Source organism: Pan paniscus, chromosome 6 (genome assembly GCF_029289425.2).
Source record: "Pan paniscus chromosome 6, NHGRI_mPanPan1-v2.0_pri, whole genome shotgun sequence".
Taxonomy (NCBI): domain Eukaryota; kingdom Metazoa; phylum Chordata; class Mammalia; order Primates; family Hominidae; genus Pan; species Pan paniscus.
In genome coordinates, this window is record NC_073255.2 from 174,481,596 (window position 1) to 174,501,628 (window position 20,033).

Genomic DNA, 20,033 nt, shown 5'->3' on the forward strand with positions numbered 1-20,033 from the left:
GTCCAGGAAGACCCACAGACATCTCAGTCATTGTTTACTCAACACCGTACCTCCAGTTGGTAATGTTTTCACTGACACATACACACCCGCCCATTTCATTTTTTAATGAGGACATCATACCCACAGAGATTTGCCAGGAGGCTAGCTGTGTAATATACACATTACCCACACTGTAAACAGAGCTCACTTCTGCCATGCCAAGTAGGTACGACTTACCCAGCTAAGGGAACTGAGACCCTATGAGACTGTGCAACTTGCCCAAGAAAGTCTAGCTAAGAGTGGAAGTCTTTCTAACCCAAAGCCATCTCTATGTGTTACAGCTTACTGTTTTCCTCTTTTCTTTGCTAGTGGTAGCCTGGGGGACCAAGACTGATGAGGATAGATAAGAAATATGATATTTAACGTGATTGCTTCATATGATCTGTTCTCATGAGATCCCTAGGGGAACTGACTAATGACAACCACACATGACCCCCTGTGCAGTCTCTGTTCTCCACGAGAATGAAATAAAATGCACTGCAAAAGGCATGGCACTGGCTAAACAGGGCATAAAACCTTACACAAGTCAGCTACCTGCATGTGTTAAATCTCCCTCTAAAGAGCCTTAAAAAGGAGGCAGGAATTCAGACGTCCTGGATTATAAATATAACAATACTTAAATGGCAGGGTTGATCTGGTGACAGGTGTCTGTGTGTGTATGTGTCTCTCTCTCAACAAGCACCTCATTGAACTCATTCATTCATTCAATGTTAAGTAACACAGGGTAACTATTCAGTGCAATCACTTATCCTCAGTGTGGGGAATACACGAGAGGACAACAAGGGCAGAGTTCCTGAGCTAAATGGAGCTTATGCTGTAGTGTTGGAGACAGATAAATAAGCGAGCAATTTTTAAAAGTATGATAGCTAGTAAGTGGTGTGTGCTATAAAAGGTTGACAGAATGGTGAAGGAGCAACAGGGGAGGGACAGCCTGACTGTCAGCTGGGCTAGTTGTTTCACCTCACAAGCTCAGTCCTTAACTTTCCTCGAGGAAACAGAGGTAGCAGATGATGCTAAGACTCTCCAAACCTAGTACTCTGAGTTGTCTCTTTTGGCTCTGTTTCTTGGAACCACTTTCATTCAAGGAGGAATGATTATAGTGGTCAATATTTATTGAGTGCCTATGATTTGCCAGCCTGCTGTTATATATGCATTAACTCATTTAATTTTCACAACAACCACAAGAAGCAGTATAATCCCATTTTCCAGATGTAAAACTTAGGCTTAACGAGGTTAAAACAAGGACCAGTGTCACACAACTCAAAGCCTGGAAATCAGGATTCAAAACCAGGTCATCTGATTCCAAAGCTCACACGCTTCATCAACACATTACCTGCACCCCCTTAAATGAAGGCATCAATGCAGGATTTTCCATTTCCTCGTGTTTTTAAAGCATCACCTTCTGAATATGTATCCACCTCGTCAATGTGGCAGGGAACAACAACAACAAGCTCCTAACAAACAGAGACAATACCAACTTTGGGGGCCAGTAGTGGTTTTGGAGTAACCGATAATGCAAATAATGCTTCCATCAAGATCGAGTGCCTCTAAGCAACAGGAATACTGGTTAAACCCCAGTACTGTGGGTCCCTGCCCCTGGAAAACATTGCAAGAAGAGAAACCATTTCTGTACACCTGGGCATTGCCTAGGTAACATGTAAGCCTTATGCTAAATCAGATGCAAATTATTTTTATTACTAGGTAACAGGACCATACAATATCCAATAACAACAGAACTGCTTCACAGAAACACACACCCTTACACAAACACGCAAATGCAGCCTCAATCTAAAATTGTCATGACAGAAAAGATGACAATTATTCTCAGAGGTTCAAACTCTAAGAATAAAATAAGACACATGCATTTTGGCTTAATGAAAGTTTAGTATAAAGGCAAAAGAACTGCACAAAGATAGAAAAACGTCATAAAGCTCTAGAGAGTGAGTAAGCCTCTGTGACTCTTTTTTCCTTTATCTTTAGGTAGAAGTGAACAACCCAACCCAATGTGACTACTTCAAAAGGTTGTTGTTATGGATCAGAGACGAGTATGAGTCCTAGGAAAACTGCAAAGCATTGTGTGAGCATTTCTCAAATACTTTTCCACTGACTCCTAAGATCCTACAAAATGGCAGTGGGTGTTCTGTGGGGAAATTATAGGTTCCACAATCCTCCCATCCACTCAAAAAAAAGTAGGAAATCCTGCATACCTTATATGCTTCGTTGAGCTTCACAGGACCTATTTGCATATTAAAGTCATTCAGTGTTTTCAAAATTTATGGTCATGAGCTCTTTTTAATGTATAATGCCGTATATTGTTTTGAGTTTAGTGTTCTCCAGAACACAATTTTGGGTAAAAAGAAAATGGGCTGTGCAAATAGACAATGGTACTATTGATCCAGGGTCACCTAGAAGTGACAGAATCCTAAAGATCCCTTGGCTTCATAGCCTACATATACTATCACTATCCCCATCACATGAAGTGAGCAGTATCAGCACTAGATTCTCCTTTAATATACAGACAGCACTTGGTACCAAATTATAACGATCCCCATGACAGTTGTCATAGTAACAATGGCTAACATGTCCTGAGGGTCTACCATGTGCCAGACACTGTTCTAAGTGTGCATGTGAACGATCTCATGGAAATGCTGAGCTATCAGGCCAGACACCTAAAGGGTGACATTACTTCCGCCGCTGAGAGCACCCCACTCTCTCCCTCTCTCATATCCACTGACTAGGAACTCAGTAGCAGACAGTGTGTCTGTGAAAATTCTTTTCTTATTTTTGTTGATGGCTACACTTTCCATGAGTCATCTTGATTCATTAGATCCTCAATATCCTAATGGTGAAAAAGGCCCCTGGCAGAGAATGGCTGGCACCCAAACAACTCAGAGAGCTGGCTTTGCCTCCTGGGCTTTATTGCCACACACGTGGTTCCCTCTGACAGCCTGCACCCAGCTCAGCCAAACTGCCATCTGGGGTGCAGATCATGAGACTGCTGTGCCAGACAACTGGCATTTGAGGCTGACAGAGCAGGAGAAACATGCAGGCAGATCTTGGTGCATTCTAAGTCCAACACTGGTGCTCCATGTTACACACCAGCTAGACCTGAATACGCAGATGGCCAGAAAGTCCCCAGTAATGCATGTCGGGCTCTGATTGCCTCATCTTCTCACCCACACACACAGATGCATGGGAACCAGCATTTTCACAAGCTGCTGCCTGGTGCTCATTCTTCCTGAGATGAAACAGACAAGGTGTAACTGGGCTCAAAGTCATTTTCATTTTTAAACAGCAGAAAGCTGAAAGTTTCCTTCAAGTAGGGCAGAGAGTTATGACCCTTGTACTCTTCTTGAAAGTTTCTTCCAAGAATCTAAGGACATGACCAGCATTCCTGTGTGCAAATATTGTGATACCCCATTACAGACAATGATGAGGCTTCTGATTCACCAATAAGAAGACACAGCTTGTGAGATGAGATCACAGAATGGGTTACTTTGATTTGTCCCACTCAGTTGTCCCCAGTCATGACTTGGTAAGAATATGGATGCTACACACAGCAGCAAAATGACAGGTGAAGCCATAAGAGTCTTAGTGTTGGAATCATCCCAAATATAAGGCCTTGTTAAGCCAAAGTCCAACCAAATCTGCTAATTAGCTTGTTCAGCTCCATGACATTGAACCATAGTAGGTACAGAAGAGGAGGAAAATGAATACAAACATTTGTTAACTGATTTTATCCCTCTACTGATTCTGAGAGGTAGATTTAATCACCACTATTTTACAGAGGAAACTGAGGCTAAGAAAGGCAGAGCAGAACTTGCATTTTTATCTAGATATTTTTGTCTCTGGATCTGTGAAGCTCTTGCCCTCCAATCCTCCAACTCTCATATCACATGGCCTCTCTAACACAATTCATTCACTTTCTCAATAAAACTGTATTTGGCAAATTGCAAGCAACGTTAGAAGAAACCTTAGAATTAAGGCCGGGTGTCACAGGTGGGGTTAAGCCATTTTCACCAAACATTATCTACAAGGAAAAGACTAAAGCAAAATACAAGAACAAAACAATAACAAAAGCAAAGCAGTACCCATTAGCTGGTCCACAAAGAGGGTAGCATGCGCACATTTAAAAATAGAGAAGATATGTCTGGTAACAGCATCCTGAAGTCTGACAGTTCCATTTTTCCTCTTACACAACCTACACGCTCACTCACCTCACCATCTACCTACTCTGTTCCCTGCAGCTCCCAGCTTCTGACACCAACCTGCCTGTCTGCTCACTTACACCTCACCATCTACCTACTCTGTTCCCTGCAGCTCCCAGCTTCTGACACCAACCTGCCTGTCTGCTCACTTACACCTCAACCACATACCACTCCACCTAAACACTCAAGCCTGCTGTAGACGCACCTGTGTGCATACGTGTCCGTGAGCCTATGTAACTGTGGTATCTGCATGGCTAGATAAGGTAACTCGACTTATAGAATGGCTACTATATTAGGTTCCCAGCACTGCCCTAAGAAAGCAAAGAAGCCATAAAGCTCTGGATAGTGAGTAAGCCTCTCTGACTCTTCTTTATCTTTAGGTAGAAGTGAACAGCCCGATATGACCACCCCAAAAGGTTGCTGTTATGGATCAGAGATGATGAGTATGAGTCCTAGGAAAACTGCAAACATTGTGTGAGCATTTCTCAAATACTTTTCCACTGAATACTAAGATCCCACTCAATGGCAATGGGTGTTCTGTGGGGAACCCAAACTGGGTAGCTTAAAACAACAGAAATGTATTCTCTCACACTCCTAGAGGCTAGAAGTCCGAAATCAAGGTTTCAACAAGGTTGAACACCCTTTTGAAGGCTTGGAGGGAGAATGAATTTCATGCCTGTCTCTTAGCTTCTGAGGAGAGCCACGATCCTCGGAGGGCCTCGGCTTGCAGCTGCCTCACTCTAATTCTTGCCCCCATCACCACATGGCCTTCTTCTCTATGTGTGTATCTCTGTGTGTCTTTTTTTTTTTTTTTTTTTTTTTTTTGGAGACGGAGTTTCGCTCTTTTTGCCCAGGCTGGAGTGCAATGGCGCGACCTCGGCTTACCGCAACCTCCGCCTCCTGGGTTCAAGCGATTCTCCTGCCTCAGCCTCCTGTAATGCCGCCGGGATTACAGGCATGCGTCACTACCCCAGCTAATTTTGTATTTTTAGTAGAGATGCGGTTTCTCCATGTTAGTCAGGCTGGTCTTGAACTCCCGACCTCAGGTGATCCACCTGCCTCGGCTTCCCAAAGTGCTGGGATTACAGGCATGAACCACCGCGCCCAGCGTGTGTCTTCTCTTATAAGGGCACATGTCACGCTGGATTAGGGCCCACTCTACTCCAGTATGAACTCATCCTAATTAATTACATCTGCAACAACCCTATGTGCAAATCAAGTTACATTCTGAGGTACTGAAGTCCTGAGGCATCAGGACTTCAACGTATCTTTTGGAGTACACTATTTAGCCCATCACAGCCACTACACACCAGGTGTGAGAACCAGGCCACGGTTTTTGGTCCTGACACTCTGTTTCTGAAGTGGATCACTGTCTCTCTACCCTGACAGTGAAGAGAATCATCTGTAGATCTGGTTGTTTGTTTTTGACACCAGGCTGAGTCCCACTCCCTAGAGATCCTGATGTGGTACATCCAGAATGGGAACCAACACTTTAAAGGTAAGATTAAAAGGTAAAATGGCATAATTGACTATAATGCTCATCCAGAAATAAGAATCGCTGTGGTCTATCTCAGTAGCAATACTTTAAATCGGGAAACTGAGGCAAAAAAAGGCAAAGTGATATGTCCCAACTTTACTCAGTACATAAATGGAACAGCAGGTTTTCAAACCCAGGTCAGTCCACACAAAGTCTATTTCCTTCTGACCACCCATGCTACCCATCTGTGCCTATTCAGGTCTGTGTGACCACGGTGGGTGTATAATTTGCATATCAATGTAGGCAAGTTTCTTTCAAGTCTGAGTAGGTGCACGATGGTATGGACTCCAGGGATTACTACTGGAGGGGTGAGCTCCTTTAGGTACAAATATTTGGCTAAACATGTTTGTATAGCCTAGCCCCAGAGCATGAGAACAGTTTCTATCTGGCTGTGCCCGCTAAACGGTGAGGCACTGGGTACTCAACCCAGTTCACAAACACTGACAGAATAAATGAATGAATAAATGAATAAATGTACATAAAAATAAATGTCACCAAACGACAGTGATTCTGGCTGGAATTTTATTTCAGGTTTCCGGTGCCCATAATCAGGTTGGGAAACAGTGATCTTTCTACTTCAATTTCATTACTTTTGCATCCTTTTATTTTATCTAGACCAGAAAAAGAAACAGTTGCTAATTTGGGAACTGTTGCCAATTTGGGAACAAATTTAATTCCATTACGTATCTGCTCACAGGTATTCTACAGTATTAAATGTTGCCACCAGAGAGCTGTAGAACAGGAAAGGTCACGTGGTTTAGGTTTAGCCCTGAAGCTTGGGAACAAACTCTCCTACAGCTGTTTTAGGGTTTTGGAAGTCACTGCCTGGCTTTCAGTACCCTCCAATATCAGTCCCCAAATATCAATCCACATGGCAGCAGGAGGTCCTGGCTTTGCAGGACAGTTTTAGTTTTACATAGATGCCCTAATGTCCCATAAGCTAGGGTGATGCAGTTCTGGTTTATCCCTAATGTTACGGCATCACTATTAACAGCAGCCACTTTCACCCTCAAAAGTGTCTTGGTTTAGACAATGTATTATACAGTCATGCTTCCTAAGCCCACCAGTATTTACAATATGCACTCCAAGTTTTGTTTCAAAAAACCTAACTCCATTCTTACTTCCATTTTTCTCTGACACATGCTCATGCACGGCTCATGATTGCCACCTCGTTTGTACAGAGCTTGCCCCACCTCTGAGTTTGCTCATGTTCCTCTTCCCTGCCCTAAATGTTCTCCTTCTTCAAAATCACTTATGTAAATCTTACCCATCTTTCAAAACTGAGCTCGAACCCCATTTCCATGAAGCTGCCTCTGTCTGCTTCAACCCACACTGACTTCTTCCTTCTCTTAACTTCTACTTGTGACATTTGCTTTGCTAAAATAGGGAAGGAGTGAAAGGCACATGGTAGATGATGGATTCACTCCTCCCCTGAGCACTCTGCCTGTACTTTGTTTAGGAGCCTGCAGGTAGTACCTGGTTATGGTAATTTAGTCCCAGCCCCAACAGGTAGGTTTTCTTCAAAGGTGGTTCATTAAAAGAAATTAGAATATAAATACATGATCTGCTTATGCATACTTTTTTCCCAAAAAAGACTGTTGTTCTAAGAAAACTGCAAACAGAGCATTTAAACTAAAGACTCGCCTGGAGATCTCTGTGACCTCTTGCCCAAAGCAGCTGAGAGTCCCCAACTACAGCATCCTTGAAACATGGCCAACCACGTTATCCACAAACACACATCCCACCAGTCAATCTCTCCAGGCACCTTGTTCGCTTGCTGGGAAGCTCAGGCTGACAAAGTTCTTTGTTATCACACGGTATCTCTCAAAGTTAGGTTTGCGACCCATCTGCATCAGAATTATTTGAGGTGCTTGTTAAAATCACAGACTCCCAGCCAGGTGTGGTAGCTCACGCCTGTAATCCCAGCAATTTGGGAGGCCGAGGCGGGTGGATCCCCCGAGGTCAGGAGTTTGAGACCAGCCTGGTCAACCTGGTGAAACCCCGTCTCTACTAAAAATACAAAAATCAGCTGGGTGTGGTGACTTGCACCTGTAACCCGAGCTACTCAGGAGGCTGAGGCAGGAGAATTTCTTGAACCCGGGAGGCGGAGGTTGCAGTGAGCCGAGATCACACCACTGCACTCCAGCCTGGGCAGCCAAGCAAGACTACATCCAAAAAAAAAAAAAAAAAAAAAAAATTGGAGACTCCCAAGTCCAACTCCAAGCATACTGAATCAGCATTTGGAGCAAAGAGGGAAACAGGAGTGTGCATTGTTAGGTTTCCCAGGTAATGTTTGTTTATTGTTATAAAGTTAGAGTCGGTGGATTCTACCTCTATGACTTTTCCATTTCTAACAACAGATAGCAAGTCACTTCTCTTTTCTTCAGATTAACTCTTCAAATACTGGAAGACATCTCTCTGCCTTCGCTCCTAATACTCAGCTGTAGCCCATGTAATCTAACATTTCTTTACAACAAGCTTCCATCCCCTAAACCAACTTGGGCACCCCACTCTGGGTCCTCTGCTGCTTGCCAATGTCTCTCTCAAAATGGGATGCCCAGAGATGACATGCGCCTCACAGTGTGAGGTGGGGAGAGAGACTGAGAGGATTTTCAGTGCTTTCAGTACACACTGCCAATTTTGTGAAGGACAGTGTATCTACTTACACTCCTGGCAGCTGATGATGAGCCTGCCCATTTCAGCCTAAACCAACCAGCAGCAACTCTTACCATTTTATAAATCTTTGCTAATTTAATAGGCACATGAAGTTGACTCCTGAGTTGTTTTAATTGGGATGACTTTGTATTCTTCAGATATCTATTGGCAATTGGTAGTTCTTTTGTAAATTTCCTGTCCTTGTCCTTCCTGGGTTTTTTCTTTTTTTGCCTTTAATTCATTAGGTCAGTTGCTGAGCCAAGTAAGCCCTTTCTATGTATCATCTCACCAAACCCTCAAAACAGTGTTTCCCCCACTTTATAGGTAAAGAAACTGAGCTTCAAGAAACTTATAGCAGTTAAGTCTTCAGCTTCCTCACTGATTTATTCCTTCATTTAATCAACATTTTTTTGGAGGAGAATTCTTCATCTTTCAGACGTTTTGTAATATGAGTTAATAGGGCCAAGTACCTGGTATGAAATTATGAGGAAGCTTCAGAAGGAAACTGGGAACGTTCTCAACTCTGTTTCTTCCTACTTCTACCTAAAATTTCCTTTATTCTCTTTGTTGCTTTTCCTGGCCTAAAGGTATTAGTGAACAAGTAATAATCATTCAGTGGATAGCAATGCTATTTACTGATACAAAGTTTAAAGAGGATATATGTATCTGTTCATATGTTTGTCAAGAGAGGTAGCCATCCCCTAAAAAGTAACAGAAAGGGATTAAAGGGAGCAATTTGGAAATAAGGGATGACTCTGTATAAAATCATAGTCCATCAGTAGAAATTGTTCAAAAGTATATATGTAAGTAATACTGGCTTTCATTTTTTCCATTTTATATTATCTTACATCCCAGGACCAGTGTTTACGCAATTAACCAAGACACTAATGTTAATTCATTATTTACAGCATTTTAGTCCAAACAGCTGAGCTTCTCATGGATTTCGTTAATTCAATCCAATTCCATGCAATTATACTTTAATTAAAAATACATATGCATAAAGTTGAAATCCTGATATTTAAGTCAATTAAATTTACAACAAAATTACAAGAGAAGCAAATGATTAATTACAGGTCTAGAAACAAAAATAAATTAATAAAAAAGAATTTAATCCTACTCTCTGTTTTAGAAGGTAGCCAAGGCCCAAAGATCATGAGTTCTCAATGTCACACACTGAGCAGTAACACTGAGATTCAGCTCCAGGTTTCCCGACTTCCAATCCAGAGCCTGTTCATCCGGGTCTTTCCCTGACATTGATTCCCAACTTCACTTAAACAGGCCCTGTTCTCCCCAGAACTCTCAAAACTCTCCAAATGAAATTTATAAACAAGGAGTTAAAACAGCTAAAGCAACAAAAAAGGTCTTGGTTCTGGGACTTTGTGCTTTTAGGCAGCCTGGTTAAAATCGTTGGGGGCTATACATATCCTTCTATAAGCTTTGATGGAAACTCGATTTATTCCATATTAGTTATTAACAAACACATATTCATTTGCAATTTCAAGGCCCTACATCTTGCTGCAAATATTTCTTTCACATAATAAACAAATATTTTTTTAAAAAAGAAAAAAGCATTCTATAAATTCTGGTGCTAATTTCCCCAAATAAGAAGGAATACATCTTTTCTTTCTTCTTTACTATCCTAAGCTTCCCATTACTGTCTGTTTGGACCAATCATTTAAAACTACACACAAACTTTAAGTTCAATTTCTCAACACTATGGTTTTGATATCTCCACAATGCACCACCTGGCAACCACACTTACCTCACAACATAAAGAGAATTTTAACCCTCTAAATAGATTGTTCTAAATAGGGACACAAAGCAAATTTTAAACAACAAAAGTTAACTCCAATTGACCTGACTGTTGATTGTTTATATTATTTCTAGAATTGTATCCTCCAGAACTTAGTCTGGATTATTTGTTAGCCTACACCCATTCCCAGCACAGGTGTTTCCCTCTCTTTCCACCTTCACCCACCAGTAAAGCCCCCACTGTGGCCACTTCCCTACAGACAGAGCCCCTTCCTCCACACACAGGCCTTGGCCCCACACCAACAACTCCTCCATAAGGAGACACTACCTCGTACACATTTACCCTCTGCCCCCCCACCAACACACAACAACCTACCCTGGGCATCATTATAAAGTAACACGTGACACCAAGGCCTGGCCTGCATAAGTGAACCCTAAAACCATTACGAGCGACAACCTGAAAGCCATGTTAACTTGAGAAACTCTCTGCAAACCTTGAAAACATCCGGAAAGTTTTCCATCTCACAAGGACAGGCTCGTTCAAACCTCCCCTTGGAAATTTAGGCAAGGTGACCCCTCTATTCATTCAGATCCACAGGCCTTCCCCCAGCAAGACGGAGCGCACACTCACTGCAAATCTGACTTGGCAGTTCTCCTCTCCAAGGTAGCAGAGGTCTCCCGAGACGTTGGTCTCCAGCCACAGGTGTTCTCCATTCACGGCATTCTCCTGCAAGGAAAAGACCCACCTGACATCAATTTTCTTTTCCAGGGATAAGGAAAACTATTTCAAATTTAAATTTGGGATACAAGAAAGTTAGTGAAACCAAGGAGTCTAAACATTTCTCATTTGACCACTAAAAGTACTGCTAGAGTTGATTCTACCGAAATTCTAAAAAGGGAGAAAGGTGTTTGGAAAAACTTTGAGCTATAACTAAAATAAACATTAGGTTTATAGCTGCTTTATCCATGGAGGTGGTCATTTTTGAAACATATTCAACAAATGAGGAAAAAAACATCTCTAAATAGTTCGATGTCAAACCTTATTCACCAGGCCCACCACTGCAAATGTCATGACAACTGAGACTAAAATTATATTAAAATTTGACTTTGCTTAGTGAATAAGCTTAACAAATTAGCTAAAAAGGAGGATGGTAGCATTAAAGTATTTTAAGTAAAGACAGTTTGAAAACACAGTTATACCAGTAATAGGTAAATTATATTTCTAAGGGCAGAGGCTTCTTAAAACTAAGTCCCTGTGTACTCAAAGCGTAATACGTTTCTGCTAATTCACAGCTTACTAATTCAGTAAGGTCTTCACCCAATTACTTCTCAATTTTTCAAACTAAATGTTATTGCTTCTAAAAATATTCATATACTTTGGATGGGGAACAGAGCTGCTAGAATGTATGACCTGATGAGCAACAATCCTATTTTCCAGAAACGTGTAGTGCGGTATTGGGGAAAGGGGGAAGCAAACTGTTTTTTTTTTTTTTTAATCGTATGATGAATAGAATTCCATATTCCTTCTTATGGGACTCTACCTTGGAAATTATAGATTTGTATATTAATTGTATATTTTGCTCATTTGCTTAAAAGGAGCTCTGAGCTGTTAGGGAAAGTATTGTATTAGATTAACCATAAAGAAACAAGACTAAGTCTCCATGGCTTACAGGAAAATTACTCTTGTTTTTATCTTATTCATCAGATGTACATGGGCATGTAATTATTTTTTATGGGGGATACTACGGACTAAACTGTGTCTCCTCAAAAATCATATGTTGGCCAGACACAGTGGCTCACACCTGTAATCCCAGCACTTTGGGAGGCCGAGGTGGGCAGAACACTTGAAGTCAGGAGTTTGAGACCAGCCTGGCCAACATGGTGAAACCTCATCTCAACTAAAAAAATACAAAAATTAGCTGGGTGTGGTGGTGGGCGCCTGTTAATCCCAGCTATTCAGGAGGCTGAGGCAGGAGAATCACTTGAACCTGGGAGGTGGAGGCTGCAGTGAGCTAAGATCACGCCACTGCACTCCAGCCTGGGCGACAGAGTGAGACTCCATCTCAAAAAAAAAAAAAAATTCCAATGTTGAATCCCTCACCCTCAATGTGATAGAATGTGGAGATGAGACTTTGGGAAGTAATGAGTTCATGGGGGTGGAGCCCTCATAATGGGATTAGTGTCCTTATAGAAGAGACACATGGGAGATTCCCCACATGCACACACCAAGGAAAAAGCCATGTGAGCACACGGCAAGAAAGCAGCTGTCCGCAAGTGAGGAAGAGGACTCTACCCAGGACTGGAATCTGCCAGCACCTTGACCTTGGACTTCCCAGCCACCAGAACTGTGGGAAATGAAGTCTGTTGTTTAAGCTAACAAGTCTGCCATTTTGTTATAGCAGCCTGAGCAGATGACTTCAATAAGAAATTCTATAGAATAATCATGTAATGAAAACCCATCTTATACATGAGCCACTTTTATTATAACCTACTCCAGCAGTGTCCACACGATAGCCCTTTGAATCTCAAAGCTTAGTACAGCAAAGCAGAAATATATACCAAATGGCCAGGAGCAGTGGCTCATGCCTGCAATCCCAGCACTTCAGGAGGCTGAGGCAGGCAAATCACTTGAGGCCAGGAGCTTGAGACCAGCCTGGACAACATGGTGAAACCCCATCTCTACTAAACATACAAAAATTAGCCAGGCATGGTGGTGGGCACCTGTAATCCCAGCTACTCAGGAGCCTGAGGCATGAGAATTGCTTGAAACCCAGGAGGCAGAGGTTGCAGTGAGCTGAGATTGTGCCATTGCACTCCAGTCTGGGCAATGGATCAATATGCTGACTCAAAAGAAAAGAGAAAAAAAAAGGAATATACACTAAATGACATTTGCTGGGAAAAAATACCAAGTGTCACCCATCTTTTAAAATAAACCTATTTCTTCAGATTCAGATAGAACATATTTTCCTTTCAGGGCCTAGTGACTCAAATAATTCTGGGGTAAGAACAACCAAAATTTGTATTGTGACATGTGATGTAGGTGCTTCAGGATCCAAGAAAGGTGGGTCCAAGTCCTGGACCACAGAAGTGAGGCAGGAAGGGACAAGAGAAGGTGAAAGTCACTAGGGATATAGATGTCAAGGGCTTCAGGACAACGCACAGGGAGACCCTGGGGGTAGGAGTGCACCATCCACATCTCCCAGTGCCTCAAAACCATTCCTAAAGGGAGAGCAACACTGACCAGGATCATTGCCCTCTACATCAAAGGGTGGACACCTGTTCACCAAAACTTTTTCTTCTCTACTGGTAATTTTTCCCTGTTGCAAGTTCAATTTTTTCAAGGAAGTCAATGGGAAAATAGGCTTCACCTCGCAGTCAACCTTGTGGGACAACAGCAGAGGCAAGAGAAGCATAGCTATGGGTTCAGACCCTAAAAGTTTTCAGATAGTGATGGATGAGGACAACACTTTAAAAAAAGTAGAAAGGCACTTCTTCGCAAGCTATCCTGAAGGAATCAATCCACACAACCTAAAATATTCTACTACTGGGAACTTTTCTCCAACTCTAAGTTATAACCATTTATACAGAATAATGCCTTTTCATTTTGTTATTCTTTAATTTATTCAACAATTCTTTATTCGATAAAACTGGTGCCAGGCACTGAGATTCTGTGTTAATCAATGGAGAAAAATCTACCAGAGAAGATGGAACTAGATGCATAATAACAGCAGCCAATATGAGGGAAACCACAGCAAAATCCCACTAACTACTTTAGAAAGTGAAGTCTAAAATGTAGCAGTGGGTAAAATGTCAAAACCTACTGATAAAGCAATGAGCTTTCAGCTCCAAGAAAGTAATCTCTAAGCCCATGGAACGTCCTGCCTGATAAAAGTGTTTTTGTTTGTCTGGCGGCCTTGGGCCATAAGGTATCAGCTTGACCCCCAGAGGGGCTAGAGGCTAATGTCAACCAAATGGGCAGTCAACCCTGTCTACAGGACCAACCCCCACTTAAAACTCTGGACATCAAGGTTCGAATGAGCTTTCCTGCTTGGCACTATGCCATGTATATTATAGCACATGGTTGCTGGGAGAAGTTAGCTAGTGAACCATGATTCTACGTGGAAAGGACTGTAATAAACCATAAATGTGAGTATTAACAGCTTTCAGAGAGTTCTATGAGTGTTTCTAGTGAGTTACTGAAGCTGAGTGTGGTCTTGGAGGTCCCGAACTTGCAACTGATGTCAGAAGAGAGGGTAGTCTCGGGGACTCTTGAATCCTGCATAAAGTTGTCTAGCCTGGGTGGCATTAGCACAAGAATGCAGTAGACAAATGAACTATTTTTGTTTTCTTTCTACAATTCTCATGAACCCTTCTCCAGCTCCATATTAATTAATGTGAGCTTTGGAGTCAGACTTATTGCCCAATAGTTGTATGACTTGGGGCCCTTCTCACTTTCCTAAACCCTATTTTACTCATCAGTCACATAAAAATCACTGTACCTCCCTTACAGGACTACAATGATGTTTAAACATAAAAATGCATAAAGCCCAATGTTCCGCATAAAACAAGAAGTTAATAGATGTTCATTATATTTATTATTGTTGCTGTTACTCTCTAGTTTCCCTTCTTCCTCCCAATCCACAGATGTTAGCATTAACTACGTTTCTCTCCTTGGTCTTTGTGGCCAAGACTGCTAGCCAGTCCTCAAAATAATTATTTCTCCTTTTCCTGGACACATAGTTAGACTTTATTTCCCCAGTCTCTCTTGCAATTAGGTGTGGCCAAATTCTGAACAGTGAAACAGAGCAGAAATTCCAGACTTGTTCCATTAAATCCTCCCACATACATTCCTCCATGATTTTTTGTCTTACTGGTCAATTGGGAAGTCAGGCTTTTGGAATCCTCTTGGTGAGATGTCAGAGTGATCCTCAGCATGGGTCACTGAATAGCTATGTGAGAAAGGGCCTGACTACCCAGCCAACCACCTGGAATAGTCTTGGTCTATGACATAGGTGAGACACTCTCTTGTATTAAGCCATTATACATTTGAGTCTTTCATTTGCCGCAGAGCCTCATTTACCCCAGCAAATGCAGGCCTCTTCCCTTTGCTTTTATTTTTGTCTAGGTTTCTTTTCATTATCTGAATATACCCCCAATTACTTACTATACGCTGGACAGTGCATCTAATTTTGGAGTCTTGTTTTCTTCTGCTCTGAACTCTGACACCCTCTCCGATTTATTTAACGTTAGTATAAATTTAGTTTCCCCCAAAAGAGAGCCATGATTGTGCCTCTCCCTTGTTCAGAATGCTTAGATGTTTTCCTATTTATAAAATAAAATCCAAATTCAACCTGGCATACTAGACTCCAATAACAGCATCAATCACTCTTTTATCCTTGTCACTCTTTTATCCTTGTCACTTTTTGTTTGTTTGTTTTTGTTTGTTTGTTTGTTTGTTTGTTTTTGAGACAGGGCCGTGCTCTGTTGCCCAGGCTGGACTGCAATGGCATCACCACAGCTCACTGCAGCCTCAAACTGCTGGATTCAAGCAATCCTCCCACCTCAGCCTCCTGAGTAGCTGGATTACAGGCGTATGCCAACACACTGGGCTCCCTGTCACTCTTCTTGAAACATACCTTGCATTTCTCTTTTTGGTGCCATGTTTTTGTTCATTCTACTGTCCCTACCTGGAAACATCTTTCTCTCTTCTCTACACATGCATCTTGAAATACCATCTCAACTAGTATACAACTCAAAGAGTATCCATCTGTGCCAGACAGAAAAATAACTCTCCTATTTCTAAACAAAGATAACACTTCTTCTGTACTTGTGAGTGCTGAGACTCACAAGTCTGTATAGCTATATATATATTTACATTGATAGATTTACATCGATAGATCTATTCATCTAAGAGTGGAGATTCACCTAAATAGACATAAATACAGATTTCTAGATATAGGCATGTTTTCTTGCTCAAGTGCTACCGAAATTCTAGTAATGGTTATAGGTAAAAAGACAAAGGTGAGGTGAGTGTTTGAGACTGAATAACACAGTTAAAGAGTATGCTCACACAAGAAGCAAATACTCCACACAAAATGAAGATGCTTGCTTATAAAAATGTTTTGAAACAATGAGAATTATAAGTATGTATCCTATGTAAATGTCCTTACAAAATCAAAAAGGAAAAAGAGTGGATTGCCTCCCCTTGAAAATCTTCAAGACAAGAATTGATAACACACCATGTTGGATGTTTTAGATTTGTGCTGTACAATATGCAGATGGCTACTGAGGACTTAAAATGTGGTTAGCACTAATTGAGATGTGCTTCTCTTTGAACAATTCACAGCAGATTTTGAAGATTTAGTGTGAGAAAAGAATGTAAAACATCTCCCTAATAATTTTTATGTTGATTACATGTTGAAATAATATTTTGAATATATTTGCTTAAACAAAATATGGAATTAAAAATAATCTTACCTATTTCTTCTCACTTTTTAAAGTGTGGCTACTAGAAAATGTATCATTACAGCTCATATCTATTTCTATTGGACAGCGTTTGTTTAGATAATCACTTGCCTCGGGGCAGAAGGTTAGACCAAGACACTTCTCACAGGTCTGTGAAGTTACAGAATTCCATGATTTCCCTCGGCAGTCAGGGTGATTTGATTTAAAAACTCCCCCGTTCTCAGAAAATAAAGGAATGGTAAGAGTCCCTGAAATTAAGGTCGATTTGTCCCTTCATTTACGTGGCTGACCAGGACTGGGATCTTCACTGATTTATAGTGAGTAGTTCCTTATGCGCTGCTCAACAAACAGTCTCATTTATCGATTAATCTGACTTCAGTTTTTCGAAATGGGGCTGCGAGTGGGGAAAGATGTGGGGCTGTGGGTGATGACACTCAGACCTGATGAAGAGGGGGGCCTGACACCCAAAATTAAGGTCCAGGTCTCCTAGGACTCACAGGAAAGAGGACTGAAATGAGAACATGCACACACACGAGCACGCACGCACAAACACGCATGCACACACACAGCCCTGCCTCCTTCTGGCTTTTCATTCAAGGTTTCTAAAGATAAGATGACCTAGTTTCATAACCCAGTTTAAACCAATCCCACTGAAGACTCTGGTTCCTTAATCTTGTCCCTGAACCAAACTGTGAGGCAGTGCACCAACTGTGTAATGTTTCTATCTGCCTCAGAGAAAGTGTTTCTTAACATCGTCAACTAAAGGAAAGGAAAGGAAAGGTGGTTTGGACTGAAGATCTGGCTTTGTTTGTGTTGAGGCTCTGTTTTCCACAGCTCTTGGGACCGAAGAAAGTTTGCCAATGAGGAAGGAAAACAAAATAAAATCAAGGGTGCTGGGTTTAAAACCAATGTGCCCTTTAAGAAAGATCTTGGTGGCTTTTCCACCACTGTTCAGGGGGTTGTTTTAGGCAGTGTAATGGGCAAAAACAAATTATGAAATGGTGGGGACAGATGGGAGACACACTTCCTGGGCTCTCTGCTGCAGTACTACAAACAGGGAAGAGTGCTGGAAGTCCAAATGAAGCCTCCATTGGAAGGGAGACATGTGACATTTAAAAGAAGATACACATTATCTGTGGAACAGACAAGCTTCTAAATGGACTAATTCACTCTAAACTGGGAACTTGGAATCCATCCCAGGAGATGAGAATATTTTTTCCTTTTTAGGCATTACTTCCTTCCTTTCTAGTAATTTAACTTGTTTTACCCCAACTGGCTTGGCTGACAGGCATCATCCAGTGTCAGAGGGGGCAGCTGCTGCAGGCTGTCACTGTGGAAGTGAAAAGATGATGTCCTTGTGAAGAGTAGGAAGGCCAAAGTACTGTGTGCGCCTTAAGATCTAACACAATGCATTGAATTAGGAAGGAAATTTAAAGACAGTTACTTGGGATTAAAACGGCATAAATCCATTTATTTTTCAAGCAGACTTTGGAGTCATGCCTACCAAGCCTTTCAGGAACTAGAGATTATCTGAGTGCCTGTCAACTCCCAGCGAAATATCCCCTTCTCACTGACTGAGCAGAAAAACTGTAATCAATTCATCCCCTGACATCAGTAACCAAGCAGCTACTAGGTCTATGATGCTGCGCTCTCCACTCTGAAGAGAAAACAAGCAGAAAACATTGCCCCTCCTTTTAAGCAGCCTGAAATCTGACAGCCACAAATAAGAAAGTCAAACAAAAAGCACTAATTTGGTTCTAAGGTTTGTAAGACAATGCACTACCAACAGAGAGGTGTTGTGAGGATACAAAGCAAAGACTACATCAGATAAATAGAATCAGTTTGATTGAAAAGATGAGCATGGCTTGGCAGACAGCAAAAGAGAAAATCTCTAGAGGAAATAATTTTCATACTGGGTAGAGCCTAGTGTCCACTGCTGTCAATAGAAGACTCAGGCATCATACTGAAGACTGATCCAGATACTCTCCACACACCACTGCAGGTTCTATCCCTGACATGCACGGAGGAAAATGACTGTGCACAGGCAGCCTCGGTAAATATCTATTGCCGAAAAATCTTCAAAGAATGAGCCCATGTGGGACAGAGAATCCTAAAAGTCATAATAAGCCATTTGAGTAAAACACAGCAGGAGAGAATGTTTGGGATTTTGAGAAACAAGCTAAAACTAAGAGAGACTGTATATATCACAAACAAGGAAATGAGAACATAAAAATGGAATGCTTAAAGAAAAGTATTAAGTTAATGTACCCAAAGCATAAAAACTGTCTGCTATAACAGCACCCTCCTGGCCAAGAAGTGCAGGTGCCTATAGTCTATGTGCACTAAATCAGTGCTCACCTGTATCTCAGGCACCCCACAAACAGACTTCTCCTCAAAGCCTTTTGCCAAAGTATATTTAGGAAATACTTGTGTCCCTTCAGATGACTTTGGCACATAGGCTAGTGTCAGAACATGGCCCTTTTGGGATTCCACAATAAGTAGAAACTTGGGGACTAAGATCCTAACTCCAGGTTCACTCTGAATTTGCAACTTCAGACACACCGTGAACAGTTTTTTAAATCTTTTTCCTTACAGATGAAGGAAGAAGAATAGAGTAACAGAAGCCAGAGAATCATAGTAGTAGAGGCCTTTGAGGTGACCCCCATTGATTCCCCTGAGCCAAAGCGTTACAGAGCAGAGAGAATTTCCACCCAAGAGTCAAGTGGGGAAAGGGAACAACAGGACCCTCGTCGTCCCTGCTGGACCCCATCTGCCACTGTGGTCAAGACCTTCAGAAGCACAACTTAGCACTATTGGGGCCCTCTACCTTATCAAAGGCAAGAGACTGGAGTTCCCCCTACCTTTTTTATAAGCTCCTGCCACCTTCCTTTTTATTTGAAAGAATCAAAGAGGCTCCAACCCTTTTCATTGCTCAATAAATAGTAATACTGAATTAAATAAAGATTGCTCATTTCCATACATTGAGTCCAGAAGAGTAGACTAATGGTAGAAGATGAGGGAATCAAACAAGAGAGTGGAGGAGAGGGAATGGCACAGAGAGGTGACTGTTTTTGCACCTTAAACAGAACAAAGAAATCCCTGGCTGGCTCCTTGAACAGAAGAGCATACTAAAGTAATACAAGTAATCTAAAGTTTTAGCCAAAGAAAAAGTCACTGAAATATTTTTAACAATCGGCTTTTTCCTCTTTTCTGAAACAAATGCTTTACACGATTGTAATAAATGAGTGTAGTGTGTTGGTCACGGTTTGCTTTCTGTTTGCTGACACCAAAATCAGCCCACAAAGATGTTGGTTTTTTTCCAGAGTAACATCTCATAACTCCTTACACATCAGATCTCTAAGCCCTCAGATGGACTG

The 20,033-nt window shown here is 41.6% G+C and overlaps 1 protein-coding gene across 6 annotated transcripts in view; it reads right to left on the reverse strand.

Annotated features, from left to right (window-relative positions):
* DGKI (diacylglycerol kinase iota) overlaps positions 1–20,033 on the reverse strand; it is a 479,960-nt gene that overhangs the window by 292,072 nt on the left and 167,855 nt on the right. For all 6 annotated transcript variants that reach the window (XM_034965048.3, XM_034965050.3, XM_034965049.4 and 3 more), the window contains one exon: positions 10,823–10,918. In XM_034965048.3, the coding sequence (XP_034820939.1) occupies positions 10,823–10,918 (96 nt within the window). The remainder of the gene's footprint in view (positions 1–10,822; positions 10,919–20,033) is intronic.